The 20,843-nt window shown below is 34.4% G+C and overlaps 1 protein-coding gene across 1 annotated transcript; it reads right to left on the bottom strand.

Moving 5' to 3' along the window:
• Window positions 1-1,454: 1,454 nt before the first annotated feature.
• On the bottom strand, window positions 1,455-11,239 carry LOC129300143 (chloride channel protein CLC-f-like). The gene is given in 12 exon segments (XM_054938675.1): window positions 1,455-1,992; window positions 2,233-2,324; window positions 2,415-2,477; window positions 2,479-2,636; window positions 3,192-3,304; window positions 3,307-3,403; window positions 3,559-3,783; window positions 4,392-4,496; window positions 4,598-4,968; window positions 4,971-5,051; window positions 5,393-5,587; window positions 10,214-11,239. Coding segments are annotated over 11 exon segments (2,274 nt in total). The 5' UTR covers window positions 10,998-11,239; the 3' UTR covers window positions 1,455-1,992; window positions 2,233-2,242.
• Window positions 11,240-20,843: the final 9,604 nt, after the last annotated feature.

The raw sequence follows: 20,843 nt of genomic DNA, 5'->3' as shown, positions 1-20,843 counted from the left end.
TTTTATTATGGGTCCCACAGCCATAATTTTTTAACAAAATCATTTATAAATTAAATTTAAAAAAAATGAAAGAAAACAAAGAAAGTATTGTAGACCTATTTTTAACTTGGAGACAAAAGTGTCCTTGTTTATTTTAATTTTCGGACAAAAGTGTCCCCGTCGAAACTCATCACCATCGTAGAAGCTCATCACCATTGCAGCCGTGACGCGTTCCTAGCCGTGAAGCTCATCACCATCGCAGTCGATCTCATCACAAGCACTCGTCTAAGTCATCTCCATCAGTCGGACTCCGCCATCTGAACCTGAGTAGAAAACAGAGATTTTTTTTTTTCCACCGCCATGAACCTTAAGAGCTTCTTCACTCCATTGTCAAGCCCGTCGCCGCCACCAGTGTTGCAGTTCCCTCCTTACCACACATAGGCACCACACATGCTGATCGCACTTGGCAACGCTTATTCTGGTCCATCCGATGAGCAGCATCGGAGTAACTTCATGAATTCCTCAATGATGAAGGTGGCGAAGGAGAGCCCGGGTGAGAGAGAGGTACAGAACGAAACTCAGCCAAGAGCTGGAGTCATCCCTAAAGCTCAATCGGCTTCCTTCTCCCTCCATCTCGAGGCGGCTAGGCAAGGGAGAATCGACAAAGATGATGGGTTTAGGGCAATTTTTTTAATAATTTATAATTTATGTGTAATTGTAAAATAAAATAAATGAAAATATTTTTATAATTATTATCTTGTATCAAACCCAATTTTAAAACCTTAATCTTAATCTTAGTTTCAGTTTTAATTTCAACCTCAACCTCTCCATATTCAAGCATGTGTACCAAACATGAGCATAATACTTTAACATGTTTTACAATATATATTGATGTAATGATGATTTATAAACTAAACTTTTAATCTGATCACGAGTCTCACCTGCTATTTTTCTGTAAGCCTATATTTTATGTTCCAGATGCTATTTTACTCTGATTTTTTTTTTTTCAAAAAAAAGACATCGACAACCATCCGCATGTGACACTAGAATTATATAACAATTCTGCCCAAAAAGAAAAAGAAATATATGACAACCTAATGAAGCCTACATTTTTTAGACCCAAGATAAGAAAGAGAGAGAGAAGGATAGAGAGAAACGAAACCAGAGTCCAAAACGTCAGAACATTTTTTTTTTTAAAAAAAAAAAAACCAACATATTGTAAAGATTCATGTAGTCCACATCACTACATCAGTCCATGCGGGGCCACAGATATATTAAGCTGGTTTAACAATCACTTGTACTATCTGGCAAAAAAACAAAAACAATAATAATAACCACTTGTACTGTGGAAGCCTTTTTTTTTGGGGCCAGAAACTTGTACAGTGGAATTACAGTGAAAAACCAGCAATAATTACGAAGGATGGAGATATCTAATCTACAATCAACTAAAGTTAATATCTGAATCAAAATCCATGAATCCCAAGATCAAGTCCCTAAATCCCATTAAAACCAAAGAATAGTACATATGCAGAAGAATAAACTGTTAGGGTAAAGAAGATGCAATAAGAAATAATAACGAAACCAGAGGCCTACGCACGCACTGATCAAGTCATCAAGCTAAAGGACTTCAATTTATGGGTATAAGAATCCCAGTCTTTTTCAGAGTGTAATTCATTAGTGACTTGCCTCTCGTACATTTAATTTACAAGTTTTGCTATGTGCTAAATTTTACAAAAGAATCTCGGGTATCAATGAAACAGGAATGATAATATTGACTTGTTATTGTTGCAAACTGCCAATCTTGAGACGGCTGAAAATTTGAACTCGTATTGGAAGTATCACCTAACTTTGAGGTGCCAAAATATGAACCACGTCGTGGTGCAGCGGTCACACTTTCAACTATACTTCCGTAGAACTGGGCTGCTACAAATTATACTCTCTTTGAACAATCTCTTTCTTATGGGTGACCAAAGAAACTCTTACATGAACCTAATGCACCACATCATCCATACTCTGTCCAATAAAAACATGCCATGTCAAATGTTAGTAAATATAAATTGATTCTGTTATAGATGGTGATAGACAAAAAAATAAAAGCCATTAAAAAGAATGAATATTATATTTTAGTTGATTGAACTAGTACAACATAGCATGTTTTCATTTGATAGAGCATGAATGATGCGATCCACTAGTCTACACGAGAATTTCTCAAGTGACCAACAAACTTTGAGGCTTGACAACCATCAGTCTCACCTTCCCAGAGTTAATGTCCATTTGCAGTTATCACATCCGAACTGTTTTCTGTCCTACTTTGAAACAGTGTCTTCCGGTTACTAATTTCATTCCTGAACAAGTACATATTCATCAGCCAAAAGCAAGGAAGAAGTAGAACAGATATTGCAGATAGAATCAGAGCATTAGATGATCGGTAAAACCTGAGACAGTTCCAAAGCGAGTTATAATGGAGAAGAGCAACAATTGTTCGCTTCTTCTCTCTACCCCGCTGAAACCACGGGCAACTGCTGAATACCCTTGGCTTCCATCAAATCCTTGGCCATAGCCAAGCTGGAATCAGGGTAACAGGTTAAAAGTCCACGTTCTTTTCCACGATAGCTAATCCCTCGAGTACAGGCAGAAGAAACAAGACACATGCTTGCCTGCCAATTTTCAAGTTGGCATGTCATCAGTACATTGATATCAAGACAGGCAACGTTAAAAGACAAGATTCTATAGAGTAGCTTGTGATGTGATTATTCTATCCTAGTAAATATTAGATATCAAGGCATGAAGAATTCCAGTATTCATAAGGCAGCCTACTCAGCATTGCACTTCAGATATATTCGTCAAAAGACTACACACTCTAAAATTTGTTCGTAGCAATTATAGTTTTACTATATGAAGTAAGGTGAATTAGATTGATTCAGTCATAGTTGCGAAAGTTACTCTGAAACGTTCTGCAAATACATATGTAAACCTTATCCCTTGTATTTTTTTTTTTTTTTTGTTTGGTAGTGTGTTTGGGGGAGTGTTTTCATTCCCCCCAAATCATGTTGCTGTATGATTAAACAGTAGAAGCAACAGATATATTGATTCTGCATTTAATTGTACGGATAAGCAATAGCCACTCCAGACATACGAAAGATTCTATGAATTTTGTAACACAAATGCTTACATAACAAAAAGCAAATAGGTATGGAGTACTTTCTACATACCTCCAGAAGCCCTGAATCACTCTTAGAAGTATCACTAGTTTTCCTGGACAGAAACCTTTTAATGTCACCATATGTCAAAATTCCTTCTAGAAAATCTTCATCATCAACCACAGGGCACAATTCTGCTGGCCATTATCCATTAACTTGGTTGCTTCTTTCAGTGTCATCGCCGGTGAGACCTTCAGATAGTTTTTTGACATGGCCAGGGAAACCTGATCAATGAGAGTGATGATGATATATTGACGTCATGAAGGTACCAGATTAATAAATGCCAGAAAATAAGATCAAAAGTCGGTAACATGCTGCTGAGTCAAGAACAAAATCTGTGATATTAATAGTTAAGAGGAAAGAGAAAGGTATTCTCAACCTTAAGATTTTCTAGAAGAAGCTCCTCATCAATTGCTTCAAGATCAGCAACATTTCCTACAACAGAGAGTTCTAAACCATCTCCATTGGTTTGTCTCCAGTTCCCTCCATTTTCTTCAGGCGCAAGGGAAGAATATCCTCTTGCTAAGCTTCTTGAATCAGGTGCATCATTATCCTTCACCTGGTTTGTCACTGAAGGAACCCATATTGCCAACCCAACAGCACCCTGAAAGCAGGATTGACAATCACACGAAGAGAAATTCAACATAAAATCAGCGTTCAGAATTTTTTACATCAAACAGAATTGAAAATTCTGTTCAAACCCCAACATAACTCAAAAAAAAAAAAAAATCATGAAATTTTAAAGCAAGCATGCAACATAGTTGAGATTTAAGCCACAAGTCATTGTTATTTGAAAAACCAGGTGCATTCCACAAATAACTTTAAATTAAATACAAGAAAATTTAGAGAAATACTGTAAAGCAATACATTACACAGAACAAATGAGTAAAAGACATGTAATACCCATGTCCAACAATGACCCTTTTTTAAATTTAAAAATAAAAAGATGCTGCAATTTTTATTTTTTATTTTTTGGGAGGGGGGGGGGAGAGGAATACATGCCTTCAGCTTTTAGAAAAAGCAAGAGTGCCATGACGCTAAATATTATGCACTATGCACAACTGTCCGTTGGAAATTAAGAACACACCAAATGATCTCCTTTAAGAAAACAAAATAAGTTTTGCACTTGACTCATTTCATTAACCATATACAGAGGTATACAAATTTCTATTGCAATGGCAAGGAATAGTAAAAAAACAAAAAAATGATTACCATGAGAGGAAGTAATATTCTATAATCTTTTGTCAGCTCAAAAAGAAGTAGAACTGAAGTCAATGGTACTGAGCAAACTGATGCTAGTGTAGCAGCCATTCCAACCTGCAGTGGAAGCTAATTATTCCTTGCATGAACTTACAATAATAAAAATATATCTAAACAAAATCAGACTTGAAATGAGCAATGCACAAGGGTCACCATACCAGTGCATATGCCTGGGGTTGGGCAACAGCAGCATTTCCAGGAATGGCTGAATTGATAAGCTCAGCAGCAGAGCCTCCAAAAACAGCACCAACAGCAGCACCAATCATTAAACTTGGCGCATAAAGACCACCCACAAGCCCAGACCCCTTGCAAAGAGCTGTGGCAATAACCTTGGCAGCGGCTAATTGAGTCAGCAGCCATATTCCAGGAGCTGAAGCACTTTTCCCAGTATGTAAAATTTCTTCTACATTTGTAAATCCCCAGTACAGTATTCCAGGGTATTTAAGAGCTATAGCCCCAGCTCCTAGACCACCTAAAGCAGGGCAAACCACAGTAGGAAGGCCAAATTTCTCCTTAAGGACCTCAAAGAATTTGTCAACCAAACAACCAATCGAGTAAAGGCCACACTTACAACACCACATAGCATGCCCAATATCAGGTATAAAGGTAGTTCTGCATGGTTGCATCATAATAAAATGTTAGGCAATTCATTTTGGTAACAATGCCCCCACAATACTAAGAGTTGGAAGTTTTAGATACTAGATTGATTCTCCTGCTTCTTCTGCAGGTTATATCAAAGCAGATAATGGCATTCTTTAGAAGTTTTAGAAATGGAACTGGTGAGTTAGACAGTAACTAGATAGTTCGGTAAGGCAAAGAAATCCATCGATCTGATTGGTTTCCTTTTCCTTTTATTACCATTATAACTTTTCCATTATAACCAATTAGAAATCATTTTCATGCTGGTAATAAAAATTTCATTTATAGCATATGGCAAAGGTAAAGAAAAACACCTGCAGCAGATTTCAAATCATAAGCAGGCACTGTAAAAGCCGACTGGGTTCCAAGTAAAACATTTGAAACAGTCGATGAGATGACAGAAGCCAGTATAATCATGGCAGTTGTAAATGGGGGAGAATTCTCTGCACGGAGAGGTCTTAACACTGTTTCAATAGCAAAGAAACAACCAGCAACTGCCGCATTGAAGCCTGGATACAGGAAAATAAATAAATTAATAATAAATACATAAAGAGCTAACTTATCCGACATTTATAAGAGAAAGCAAACTATGGATACAATTCAATGAATTCATCCACAAACATTTATGAGAAAAAAAGGGTTTAACTGTTTCCCAGTATAGACTTTTACATAACCTGCCAACCCCATGCTACCAATCTTCAAATTTGAAAATTTCAAATTTTAGACGGTTCACCTTTTTTTCTTCACTATCTCTAGCATTAATTATATCATTAATTTCCTATTTAATTTCCAATACTTATTTGAATCTATTTTTTAATCTGGACTTGTTAATTCATTTATAATAGTGTACAGGATAAAATCAAACATAATAAGAATTGTTTTAAAGCCATACATTTATGTAACAATGAGGAAAATTGAGAAAGGTATCGTATGGCTAAGGAAGAAACTAAAAGAGCTGTGAGTGAAGCTCATTCTAAAGCTTTTGAAGAATTTTATAAGAGTTTTGACACAAAGAAATGAGAACGAAACATTTATAAGATTGCTAAGAGTAGGGAAATAAAATCAAGAGATCTAGAACAGGTAAGGTGTATAAAAGATAAAGAAGGAAGAATTTTAGTAATAAATGATGAAATTAAAAACAGATGGGGGACTTACTTTTCCAAACTTTTCAATGATGGAGGGGGTTCGTTTAGTAACTTAGAGGATTTAGTAACTTGTGAATGAGAACAAAATTTTTCATTCGATCATATAACACGTAATAAGGAGGTAAAGGAAGCTCTTAAGAAAATGGCAAATGGTAGAGCCAACGGACCTGATGGCATATCTATTGAAGCGTGAAAATGTTTAGATAAAGAAAGGGTGAGATGGTTAACTAAGTTATTTAATGTGATTTTACGGTCTAAGAAAATGCTTGACCACTGGAGGAGAAGTATATTAATTCCTATTTATAAAAATAAAGAAGATATTCAAAATTGTACTAATTATAGAGGGATTAAACTCATGAGCCACACAATGAAATTGTGGGAGAAAATAATTGAACATATGTTGAGATTGGAGACAAGTATTTCTGAGAATCAGTTTGATTTTATGTCAGGTAGATCGACTACAGAGGCGATTTATCTGCAAAGGAGATTAATGGAAAAGTATCGTTATAAAGATAAAGATTTACATATGATTTTTATTGATTTGGAAAAAACTTATGACCGCATACCAAAAGAAGTACTTTGAAAAGCCTTGAAAAAGAAGGGAGTATGGATTGCTTATATTAAAGTTATACAAGATATGTATGAGGGGTAAAAATTAGTATAAAAACGTCTAATGGTCAAACAAAAGACTTTCCTATAAAGATTGAATTACATCAGGGATTATTTTTGAGTCCTTATCTGTTTCACTTGGTTCTAAATGTTTTGACGGAACATATTCAAGGAAAAATTCTCAAATGTATGCTCTTCACGGATGTATAGTTCTTATAGTAGAGATAAAAAAAGATATTAATTGTAAATTTAAGTTATGGAGGAGGACATTGGAATCGAAAGGTTTCTATTTGAGTAGGAATAAGATGAAATATTTATATTGTAAATTTGGAAAGAGACTAGTTGACAGTAATTTAAAATAAAATTAGGAAATCAAATTATACCTCAAGTGAAAAAGTTTAGATATTCGAGAGCCATTATTCAAAATGATGGCGAAATCAATGGGGATATTTCATATAAGATTCAAGTTGGGTGGTTTAATTGGAGAAAAACTAAAGGAATTATTTGCAACCGTACGGTGCCTAATAAACTTAAAGGAAATTTTTATCATACTGCTATCAGACTGGTTATGTTATATAGTAGTGAATGTTGGGCTCTAACGGTACAGTAAGAGCATAAAATTAGAGTAGCAGAGATGAGAATGTTACGATGGATGTGCAGACAACACGTAAAGATAAAATTCGAAATAAGCGCATAGCAGAAAAGTAAGGGTAGCACCTATTGAAGAAAAAATGATAAAAAATCGTTTGAGATAATTTGGGCATGTAAAAAGATCATGAGGCACCAGTGAGAAAAATGGAACATATAACTTTGAACCCTGTTAAGAGGGGTAGAGGAATACCTAAGAGAACACTATTGAAAGTTATTGAACGCGATCTCTTAATTAATAATACTTCTAAAACTTAGTAAATGATAGAGCACAATGAGCTTGTAATTCATATAGCCGACCCCACCAACTAGGATAAAAGCTTGTTGTTGTTGTTGTTGTTGTCGTCATCAATTCATTTATTTCTTATTCGCTATCAAATTCTGATGGGGAAGGGGGGGAGAGAGGAGAGAGAAACAGCAAGAAAGGAGAGAGAACCAGACAAAGAGAGGGAGAAGAGAAGAAACTCGAGGGAAAGGATACTCAAATATCAATCCTATTCAATTTATAATTAGATGCATACAAAATAAGACTTGAGGCTTATTTATAGAGCCTTATGTTCTGTCCTACATCTAAGAGATTTGAAGAGGGTCTTGGCTATATAAGTGGGTGTACTACACTCCTCACTGGGTTAACCTTTTGAGAAAAGAGTAATGGCCCCATGATAAAGTGATATCAAAGCCAAAACCCAAGTTTGCCCAATCAATGGGCCCTTTGAAAGGCCATCCATGACAGGGGTATCACGGATTGGCCAGAAGAGCTATTACATTCTATATTGGAGGAACTTGGGCAGGATTTTGGCTATATAAATGGGTGCGCCGCACACCCCACTAGCTCAACCTTTTGAGTAGAGTCCAAACTTAAAAATTGAGAAACATTAAAAGCAATTTTTAATTTTTTTTAATTCATTAGAAAAGATTATTGAAATAAAGGAAAGATATCAAATATTTTCCAAATCTTGAATTTTCTTCAAATCTACCATTAATTGCCAAATTTTCAAATATTCTTCGTCTTTCTTTTCTCGATTCCATCAAATTCTTTCTTCTTTTTCTTTTTTATTGCTTTGCAGTATTGTTTCTTAAAATGGTAAAAGAGGCAATTTCTTCCAAAACCTGCTGTAGGTTTCTTCCCAATAAACATCCTTAAATTTGTCTTTCTCAAATGTGGTAAGAAATTTAAGTGAAACCACATTTGCTTCCCAATAAACATCCTTAAATTTGTCTTTCTCAAATGTGGTAAGAAATTTAAGTGAAACCACATTTGCCAACAATAAGTATATGTTTCACCGTCTATATGCATCCTTTTCCTATTCATCATAAACATGTGGACAACCACACCCCTTTTTGCTCAAAACAAAATAAAATAAAATACAAGGGGGATCTCTCAACAATGTATAGTTCCTGTATGAAAATTAATAAAACATATCATGTCGAATGGAAGATGGAAATCAAGTCAAAATTTCTACATTAAATATTTTGGTTAGAAAACCTAAAGATAGGACAGAATTGTACACAATCATTGATGTGCCTGATCATTATTTTCACTCAAAGGCTTATTATAGGTTACACTCACAATTCATTGAGGGCTTATCTGGTAAATAAATTTCATGGCTGACCTAAGTTATAATCACATTATTACAATTTTTTAATTTTTCTTATTTGTTGTATACTGCTTCCTCTTGCACCGGCTACTAAATGTATTGGTCTTTTCCTAGATTAGATATATGCAAATGAGTTTGCAAAATCATCTGTGGTAAGAACATATGGAAGCTTGATTTTGGATGATAAGTCTTTGGGAACACACGACATATCTTATTCACTGTGCCTTTTCACAGATGAAGTCAAAGCCCATGTCAATATAGAAGAGGCTTTTCTTTTATCTGGAAATTATAGTTTAACATCATATAAATACATAGTTATATTTATGTTTGCATATTATGGTTAATTGACTTTTTATTTCATTTCATCTTTAACCAATACACACACAACACACAAGCACATCACACAGCTCACTATCTAGTTTTGCATTGTCAAAACGAGTTCTAGATGGGGATAAGAATTTAAAAATAAAAAACCAGAAATAAATTATCACTAGCAAATTAGCGTACTATAGTCCACATTTTACATCTGGTGCACTAGAAAGGTGACAAGGATCTGAGATATGTTTTAAGACCTATAGATTGGAGATGCACCTCTCAGCTTCTTTTCCTATCCCTATTATCTTTCTTCAATGGGAAAATTGCTTCCTCATTTAAGTTTTGACACTGGTCAGGTACTCCCTCATATTCCAAAAATGTTAGCGACCAGTGGATTTAGAGTTTTACTCAATGAAAAGAAAAAAGGGGGGAGGGGAGAAGAGGAAAGAAAGAAAGAACAGGCTAAACCAGCCAGTCAGCTTGGAAAAGTATTGAGCTGGTCCTTTGACCAGTCCACGTAAACCGCAGAAACTGGAAGGCGAAAAATTAGCAAACCAGTCCAGAACTTATAAAATCGTCAACACCAATCAAAAATTGGGGAACCATATTTCCTTTCTTTCACTAGTAACTGAAATGATGTTTTGGTTCGTTCCTTAGATCACAACTATATCAATTTGTTCATTTTCTTAATATAAATATGTAAACGCATACTTGCTGAATCACCCATAAATAGTTTGAGTGAGGATTAAACGACCAGTGAATGAAATCGACAACAATAACACTGTTTGGCAAATTAGATGCGACAAGAAAACCTGGTTACCTGAAGAAATCCCAGCTGCTGCTCCTGCTGCAACGAGGGCTATCATTCTTTCTCTGTTATTTTCCATCATTAAGGAGAATCCATTAGCACATGACTTTCCGATGTCTACACTAGGGCCTTCAGGACCCAAAGAACCACCAGTACCTAAAGTAATTGCAGCCTGAATAGCCTTTATTGTAGGAAAAAACCCAGCAAGCAAATCAAAACCCTGTCTTTGAGAAGAACTGGACTGCTTGATTTGATCCAAAATTTCGAGAAAACCGTGCATCAAGCCAACAATGACTCCGCCGGTGACAGGAATCAAAAGAATTCGATGCCAAGTATCAGCCAATCTCTGCAATCGAAGCCAAGCAGCACCCTCAGTTGGAGTACCAGCCCAGGCCCATTCATGAATGAGATGCACTCCTTTGTTGAAAACGGCGACGCAGAGACCTGTAGCGAGACCAAGAAGACAGCCAATGAGAAGTAATGCCCATTCAGGAGGGGCACTGTCGCCAAGAGCATCATCAGAATCGACATGAAGATCCAATACATGATGATGATGATGATGCGAGTGAGAGTGAGACTCATCTCTTCTTTCTCTATTTTCCCTCTGATCTCGCTTGAAGCTGTGCCTGCGACCAGAGAATTCCCTATCCAATTTCTGCAGAAAACCCTTGAATGGTGATCCCCCTCCCCCTCGATCTGGAGCTTCCACGTCGCCCTTTCTGTCTTCTGCAGCGTTACCGTTGAATGTCGATTCCCCCAGCAGGCGATTCTGCTCACTGTCCTCTCCTCCCAACATTGGAGATCTTTGAAATCCCCAAACAGAGATATGTAAAATCTCTGTTTTATTGTAAATAAAATCTAAATCCGGGATCTTTCATCACGATGCGATTGAAGCGTGTCTTCATGACTCGAATAGATCCACAAGACTTCCATTTTTTTAACTTCTACAATGGAAATCAAGCCACAAGTTTCATTCACCTTCACGTCCTTCCCAATCACTTTCCTACGAACAGAGAAGTCCACAAAGCCTTCCTTCGCTTTCTCTTTCGTGCGGTTTTTTTTTTTTTTTTGAAGTATTTGTTTTTATTAATTGTGTATTGTTTTTTAATGGGATGATGGTTTATTACTACTGGAGCCGGCGCCAGGTGAAAGAAACTGAATTGACACGCATTTCTTTTTTTTTTTTTTTGTATATAATAATATATAAGAAATGTTATGTATATAGTTTTTTTGACCAAAAGGTTATGTATATATTAAAAAAAATGATAGAAAAATATCCAAAAATATGCCAATAGCAATTAGGTTTCTTAAAATATAACAATTATTTTCAACTCGTTTAGAATTTTACTAATATTAATATCATTTGCGAAATAATCATAATGTCCCTAATTTAAAATAAAAAAGAGACGGGCAGTAATTACTTTAGTTTAAGTAATAATCACTTTTCTTCTCGCAATAACTAAAATAGAAAAGCAAATGACAAGTTTATTGAACCCTAGTTTTAAATATTATAAAAATTAGAGAAATTATTACTTTACAGATTAGTGTTTTTGACAAATTTAAGGAAATAAGGTTTATACATTTAAATTCTTTGATTTTCCTTAACTTCAATTATTTTCCTTTTTAGAAATAATTATTTGAATTTGAATTATTTCTAGTTCATGAATTGATTCATCTTGAATTTAATAAGAATTAAATATTCTGCCAGATTGATTCTTGGACATATTGGTATATGTCATTCCTACTAATATGTTGATGTCCTACCCAAATGTTTAAGAACTACCCCATTGTCTAAGCTTACTTTGTGCATAATACATCTACCAATATGTTGGATTTCTATCCAAATGTCTTACATCTACCCAAATGTCCTATTTGATTCTTAACATAAAACTTGTACTAGTATATCTAAGTTCTACCCAAATGTATCTTTCCTACCCAAATATAATTAGTTCTACCTATATATGTCTTCAAGAATCAACATCTATTACATAAATCCTTTCGGTGTATCTCTCTTCTACCCATATAAAGCTCTTCACCATTCACACTTATTTATTCATACTTCTACCAATGTGTTCACACTTATATCAGTATATCTTGTAAAGATTTTTGCTCTATCTTTCGTGTCTTGAACAGAGAATCATGAAACACTTTTGAACTCTAATCTTTTTGTAACACTTGCCCCGAATGTTATTCAAAAATTACACAATTCAAATAAACTAAGTGTGGTTAAGGAATTAATCCTAAAACCAACTTAGGAAACAAACCATTTAAAGCCTTTAAAAAAATTTATAGGTTCTACCTATAGCACGCGGAAGCAAGCTAGATGAAAGTGAAATAAAAAGATGCTGTCATGACAGCATTAAATTGCTGTCATGATAGCCCTCTTGGGCCAACTTCCGGGAGGCATCGTTTCGTCATTCGACCTCCGTTCGAAGTGATTTTAAAGCTCACACGTCACATTCAAATGGTACTATAAGTATACCAAATTTCAAAAAGATCCAACGATCGGATTGAAAATTAGACATGTTAAAAAAATTGGTTATTTTTGCTGTCATGACAGCTTGACAGCACTTTTGGACCAACTTTCAGAGTGCACCATTTCATCATCTGACCTCCGATCGGAGTGATTCTAAAACCCACATGTCACTTTTAAAGAATACTATTAGTATACTAAATTTTAAAAAGATCCAACAGACAGATTGAATTTTATGCGGGTTACAACATCAACACTGTAGCTGTCATGACAGCAATTTAATGCTGTCATGACAGCACCTCCAGACCAAATTCCGGAGTGCATCGTTTCTCCGTCCGATATTCAATCGACGTGATTCCAAATCTTACACGAAGCTTATAAAAGGTTTTACTTGTGACCCAAATTTTAGAAAAATCCAACGGTCGGATTAAGATTTGGACACCCGGATGCAAAAGTGCAGCTTTTTGGTAAAAACCATTTTCAAAATTGTCCAAATCTCATCTAATGGTCACAAACCTGTGGGAACACTTTGGACACGTCAAATAAGACTAAAAACACCTGATAGAACATTCAAATGATGGAAAACCCTCATACATCAAAATTTGACCATCCGGGTGCCATTTCCCAAAATGGACCCTAAACCCCCAAAATGCACAAATCATACAAGAGTGTTCACAAATCGATCTAAATACCATGTATTTATATAAATACATATGCTAAACATTTTCACTTGGCTCAAAGCTCCTTGTGGGGCCCACGCACCCACTCTCTCTATTCAAGGTGTATGTTTGCCCATAGCACATCATTTGCAATGCAACCACTTTGCATTTGCTTATAAAATCACATATATATCAAAATAAATATTTGCTTGTAATAGAAACTTGGTCTACTAAGTAAATTCATTAAAATCACACACCATAACCAAGTTTCCTAGCCATAAGTCTGCAAACAGACAAAAATTCATACACAAGCACACAATCCACACATATTCACACACACATACATAATCATATCCTATTGACACCCTAATCCTAAATACATTATAATATATTTGCTCAAAAGAAAGGGGTTGCAGTTCTTTACAAATCACAAGCAAACCCCTAGCTTTGCTCCTTTCCCCGTCCACCACTGGATCCTTCGCCTGGACCTAGAATATTAAAAAGAAAGGGGTGAGATAACCACAGTCTCAGTAACAGCAAAATCTACATTGATTATTACAAAGTAAGCCATAATCAAATAAACGAATAATAAATTCAACATAGTATATAATTTAGCCATTTAGAATGCATGAATGCATGACCTAGGCCGGTATGGCCTTTCATGACCAACAGAATGCCCCCTGACACTCTTTAACTCACAGGTAAACCTTATACCCACTTGTACCTCCACAGGCACAAAATATAATCTAAGGCATGATCTAATCCACCGAACCGTTTATGCCCCTTCGACGTGAATCTTGAGTAGTCAAAGCTAACTCCCTCCCACAGCCAGCCTAACTTACTCTCCATGTGAGGGCTACCTTGGCCTAGGCACTCAACCTCACACTTCATATATCAGATTCCCTCCCCCATTGAGAGGTGTCGAATACTTAATACACTAACCATTTTAGTGCACTGAGCCCACAATACGTAAGACAATACTGAGTATTGACAGTATGCCATAAAATATTAAAAATCCACACCTTCTCATTGGTGAACTCCTACTAAGATCATGCCTTTTACTCTTGTCTACCTTTTCCAAGTATTGACCACTTCAACACTCTAAGGTAGTATAACATTTATAAATCTCCCTTACACGATTCCTTAGCCTATCTAAGGTACCTTACTTAGTTACACTTCCTTAAGTGCAACTTCTATTCCTTCTGATTAAAATACATATAAACAAATCTCGTTTCCATAAAAACATTGTTATTAAATAATTAGAAAATATATTTGCACTATAATCAAATTAGTACCCCATAACCCCTTATAAAGCACATTTAATCTTTTAAAACATGTAATGCATGATAGCTAGTAATATTTATTCAAAAATAGCTAAAACAAAGTAATAAAAAATATAAATTTCCCCTGTTACCTCAACCCTTTGGTACCAAAAGGGTTCCCCTTGTACAAAATAGGGCTCGGCTTGTTCCTTACTTCTCAATAAGTTCCACCAACAATTTTCTACAACATATAAGTGATCCACATCACTTATCATGATAAATAGCATTAATGAAGACCATAACTCATACCACACAACTTGGGTCAATGAGTCATAATCCACCCTAATAGTCCATGTATTAAACCAAACATTCACATAGTATCACTTAACCACCAAAACCATTTATTAGCCATCATTAGGCTAATTTCCAATTTATATAATTTTTTATCAATTAAAAACCTTCACTTAGTGTCACCAACTTTCACCATTAGCCCTTATAATGAAAACTAAACCTTAATTTAAATCTTATTGTGCTCAAATAAAAAAATTATAACTAAATCAATAAGCTTAAACCATTGAAGAGAAAAAACCCAATTTCTTAAGGTTTATTTTGTGCCCAAAACACCTCTTTTCATCCAATTATCTACTCAAAACATTATATCACTATATAGAAACTCAAAACATGCTCCCTAGGATCCAAAGAAACAAAAGTTTACAAGAATAAAGCCTTTGAGAACAAAATCCAAAAATATCTTCTTCCAAAAATTGAAGAAAATCAAGAGAAAGGGAAGAGAATTGAAGTAGGAAGTTTACCTATCATGTAGCCGAGCTTGCAACGGTCGTAAAGACTCCTAGATCCAAGCCTAACTCCCTCCCTTTCTCTTCTCTTCTTCCTCTCTCCCTTTCGTACGTTTCCTTTCCTTTCCTTTCCAATTCAGTTTCTGCATTTCTGCATCAGTTTTGGTCTTTAAATTGCTGAATAAAAATTTTGGAGAAAATTACAAGAAAGGGCCCAACATTTTTTATTATTGCATAAAAGCCCGGGTCAACTTTGGTAATTTTTCCCATAGTTAAAAATCAAATAAAACCAAACTTTTGCTTAGAAAAATTCAAACTTTGGGCCTCTATCAAATTATTCTAAATTTTAATTTAATTATAGATATTTTATTTTATTTTTATAAATTCGAGTCTTAAAATTTCAGGATTTCAACTTCAAAGTCTTAGGATTCATTTTCTTATTATCCTAGAACATTCTTAAATACAATCCTAGATGAAATTTATCTTAGCCTAGTTGTGTGAAAAGTGGTGAATGTGAATTGGGGCCAAGATTGTTTTGCATGAAAATTTGTGCATATGGATTAGTAGTGAATGTGTAGTCAATTTGGTCAAAAATGAATGTATTTTCTTGTAAAATATAGGCCCTACTTATGTGTAAACAAGTAATTTGACGACCAAATCTTGATAGGTGGTTGGGTATGTGTGGGGGTGTGGGTATGGGGGTGTGCGCGTGTGTTTATTAATATTGTTGGTTTATTAGGCGCCAATGGTCCTTTTAGACTTAATTCTAGGCCTAAAATGGTCTAATGAAATAAAGTATGAAATTTGAATACTTTGGTGCTTGAAATGTTTAAGAAAAGTAACTTTTTGCACTCAAGTATTCAAATTTAGATCAGACCATTGGATCGTGTCTAAAGTTTTCTCATTAGTTAGCTTATAAAATAAGTTTCATGTAGGCGTATAAATCACTTCGATCAGTGGAAATAGCATATGCCAAAAGTTTGCATCAATGAACTGTCATATGATAGCAAAAACATATCATGCGTGCCACGGGGCATGGTGGCCATACCGCAGCATCGCACAAATAAAGAGCACGTGGCTATATACCACATGTCGCAACGCATGTGGCACATGCTATAGTGCACAGTCCTTATGTTGAGAATAATTGTTTGTCTTTGATTTGTGTTTTAAAGTATGTAAATGTAGTCCTTTTCATTTTTATTGTACATTAATTGGTATGTGATCAATTTCAAATGATTTTAGGAAGAAGTCTTGGGTTCCTAAGCATTTTAAAATTAATGTTTTCTTTAACTTCAATGAGGTGATATGGTGATGTGGTGATTATATTAACCCCTTTTAATGTCATGCGAATATTGGGAGAGATTACAGTAAGAGTATTTTATAAACTAAGTAATTTAGTAGATGCTGACGCTATATATGATTTAGATATGTAGAATTGGCTATCCAGATCATTAGAGCAAGTGAGAGCTTGAGTAGTCACTTTCTACTAGTACCCTTTGGTAAACATAAAAGGTCGAGGCAACTAAGAACCTAAATTTCCTTCTTTATGCTTGTATTGTAGCATTGATGACTTGGTAAATGAGATATGCTATTTTATATGCAAAAATGATGCTTTATTCTTTAAAAAAAATATATGCAAAGGGGGTTATTATTGTTGGTATGTATAACAGTCCTCACCTCACCCTTCCGGAAGTCTTTTGGACTGAGCCAACCCACTTCATGGCAGCAGAAGCCAGCTTTTCCCAAGGTAGTACTTAGGTTATTCCTCAATCCATTCTCACAGGGGTCTTCTAAAACCTCTCCAGATTCGAACCTCCAACCTCTACCACTTTAACGAAGTTAAGGTTAAGTTTGATACCAACTGACTCAATGGTACTGGACTTGGCCTTTTATAAAATAGCCCTTACCCTACCTTCTTGGGGGTCTTTTGGATTAGGCTAACCCACATCACTACAGCAGAAGCCAACTTTTCCCAAGGTGATACTTGGATTATTCCTCACCCCATCCTCATGAGGGTCTTTTAGAACCTCCCTAGACTTAAACCTTCAACATCTACCACCTTAATGAAGTTAAGGCTAAGTTTGGTACCGTTGAGTAACAGATTTAGCCTCAACTTCATTAAGGTGGTAGAGGTTGGATGTTTGAGTTTGGGGAAATTTCAAAAGACCCCCGTCAGAGTGGGATGAGGAATAACCCAAGAATTACTTTGGTTAAGGTAGTAGAGGTTAGAGGTTTGAGTCTATGGAGGTTTTAAAAGATTCCCATGAGGGTGGGTGAGGAATAACCTAAGTATCACCTTAGGAAAATCTGGCTTGGGCTATGTGAGGAGTGTTAAAGCTCAATTCAAAAGACCCCAGGAGGGTAGGGTGAGGACTGTTATAATATTAAGGAATACCTAATCCAGACCAAACACCTGAATGACCCATGGTGTTGGTATTAACCACATGGATTTAAATCACTAATCTCCTCTAAAATGAACTCCCACCCATCACTATGATCATGCCATAAATTTCATGCTCAAGCCACCATAATTCATATGTCAAAATTTAATATAACTTTTCTTATTATCAAATTTTGAATTCACAATAAAATTCAAATATTCATCATCATAATTTGTCATTTTCACAAATAGCCACACTTGCATAATAATTTTCTAAAACATAAAACATATCCATTAAGATATAGAAGTACATTACAAGTTCACAAATCTTATATATCAACAGATAAATTTTTCCTAGTTGCCTCAAACATTCAAGTTACTAAAGGTTACTCCTTAAACACTTGGTTCTTTGAGCTTAGATTCGAGCTCAAAAGGTTCACAATGTGATTGTCTACACATTAACAACAATCACCATCAATATTAGCTTCCTTATAACACATTTCCATCTAACTTAATCAAATCTAATCAACTCAAATTCCATTCTCATTTTTTCTTATAGCCAATGTGCACATAATCATCCTTTAACTTCATTTAACTTCAATTAGCTTAAAGAACACAATTTATAACTCTCACCAATCAACAAATCATTACTTTGATATCTAGGTTTTTTGAAATTTGAGTACCCATGCATATAGCCTTATAAAAACTTTAAACCTAGGAATAGAAAGTTCAAACAACTCCTATTGATCCTATTAGAATCAATAGGCTTGGACAAAACATCCCTATGTAAGAAACTATTGTAGAGATGACTGAGGACACAAATAAGCTCCTCAAATAGTAAGAAGGTCAAACCTTAGTAGAGAATGGTGAGCTCCTTCATTTTTGTTCAGCTTTTGTTCTCTTTCTTGAGCTTGAACATGAGCTAATTTAATCATATTTTGCATCATATGTCTACCATGGCAGATGATACAGAAAGCCTTACTCACATTTATGCACCTCCTCTTGAGCCCAAAGTAGCCCAATCCAACTCCTAGCCCAGTCGTAAGGATGTTCAAAAATTTGGTAGGTTCATTAGTCATTTAAAACATCATTAACATGATTGTTTGATCAATTTACTAATATGTTACAACTTGTGAATACTGTATTTTATTTGGACTTCCAAATATAAATTAAAAACAAATAAAAATCACAATAAAATTAAGTAAATAAAATAAATAAAGAAGAATAGGTTTTTACTACAAAATTAAAATAATATAATATCTTCATAATTTTAAAATATTTTTTCCTTTCTTATTGACTCCCAAATCCCCTCAATTTCGTTTCTATCAAGTTTTAATGAAAATTTAAGATAATAGAAAAAAAGTCAAATGGGGATTTGATTATGAATGATTCTATTATTAAGAGGGAAAAACCCTAATTGGGTCTATAAAAGTGAGAGCAAGAGAAAGGAAAGGACGAACATGACATTGGGGGGAAAGGCAAAGTTTGAGAGGGAGGAGTTAAAAGCCGACAACAGATGATCATATAGTTGATGTTCATTCAAGTATAGTAGAAGGTACCTTAGTATTATGGAGACTTGCTATTTAATTTACTCTATAGAATGCTTTGCCAATATATGCTTACTATTTCAAGTAATGGAAGCATGTGAAGTCCTCAGATTGAGATTTTTATCCTCGTCAACACTGCTTGTTCAAAATCATTAGGCCATATTCCTATGCACGAATCACTGATGCTATGTAGAGGTGGCTCTTGCTTAATGTATTGGTGGTGATGTTATTATGTGTACAATTTGTTGAATTGAATTTGTGTCTATAGAAGATAAGCCCACCTGGAATAACATCCTGATTTTAGGATTGAGAATTTGAATATCTTTATCTATTTGATTGTTCCTTTGCTAGCTCGTATATAAACGGATCCTATAATGCAAGAGAATGATACCATGTGCGTAGGAGGTTAAAAAAACCATACCATATGTTTGTACAAATTTCTTTAGAATATTCTGAAAATATCAAATTATCATAAAGCTCATAGTCATTCAATCTCACTTATTTTTCTTTTTTTAAAATAAAATAATTTTATAAAAAGCTCACCCCTATTCAAATTCTTCATGAGCGATACTAAATCACTATGACTATTATATTGTGAGTGATATTAAATAATATCAATTGTTAAATGAAGAAATTTCTCTTTGTTTATTATTTTAGAAATGATAAGATTAATCAACACATTTCATGCCATGCTATTAATGATACTAAATCATAGTAGATCCTTAAAAATATTAAATGAGATGCCATGAATGATACTAAGTCATCGCAGATATCAAATTTTACATTTAAATTTCATAATTCAATTATTTTATAGAATTATTCACTTTACAAATTATTTTAGGGTTTGCCATTAGTGATACTAAATCACCATGTACACTTAGAGTATCAACTAGTAGACTGTGAGTAATGCTAAATCACCATAAGTTCCAATATTGGTTAAATCTACCCTCTTGTGCATTATTAAAAAATAATAAAAATAACAAAATTTTTAGCATATTTTAGGTTATGCTTGAGTGATACTAAATCACCATGAATCTCTAAAAATATCAAATGAGATACCGTGAATCATACTAATTCATCCCAGGTATCAAATTTTAGATTAAAATTTTATAACTAAATTATTTTATAGAAAATTCACTTTAAAAATTCCTTTAGAGTTTGTCATAAGTGAGACTAAATCACCATGTACACTTAAAGTGTCAATTAATAGACTATGAGTGATACTAAATCACTATAGGTTCCAATATTGGTTATTTTTCTTTTATCCAAAAGTACTTCCTTGAAGAAATTTTTATTCAAAAAAAATAAATATAATAATATAGCCCAAAATGTGAATCCTTTCATAAAATAAATTAATTAAAAGAATTTAAAAAACTTAAATAATAATATCCTAACTACGTGAACTTTGATCCTCATCATAGGATAGGTAGGCCCTTGGCTTTTGATCTTAGGTTAAGCTATCCCATGTAAATAAGTAATTTTTTTGATTTATTTTTATCTTCATTTTGCATGCAGAATAAAAGG

This window comes from Prosopis cineraria, unplaced genomic scaffold (genome assembly GCF_029017545.1).
Source record: "Prosopis cineraria cultivar Desert tree isolate PC_DT_omini unplaced genomic scaffold, ASM2901754v1 PC1448, whole genome shotgun sequence".
Taxonomy (NCBI): Eukaryota; Viridiplantae; Streptophyta; class Magnoliopsida; order Fabales; family Fabaceae; genus Prosopis; species Prosopis cineraria.
The sequence above is the reverse complement of the archived record's forward strand: the minus strand, read 5'-3'. Positions and strand labels throughout refer to the sequence as shown.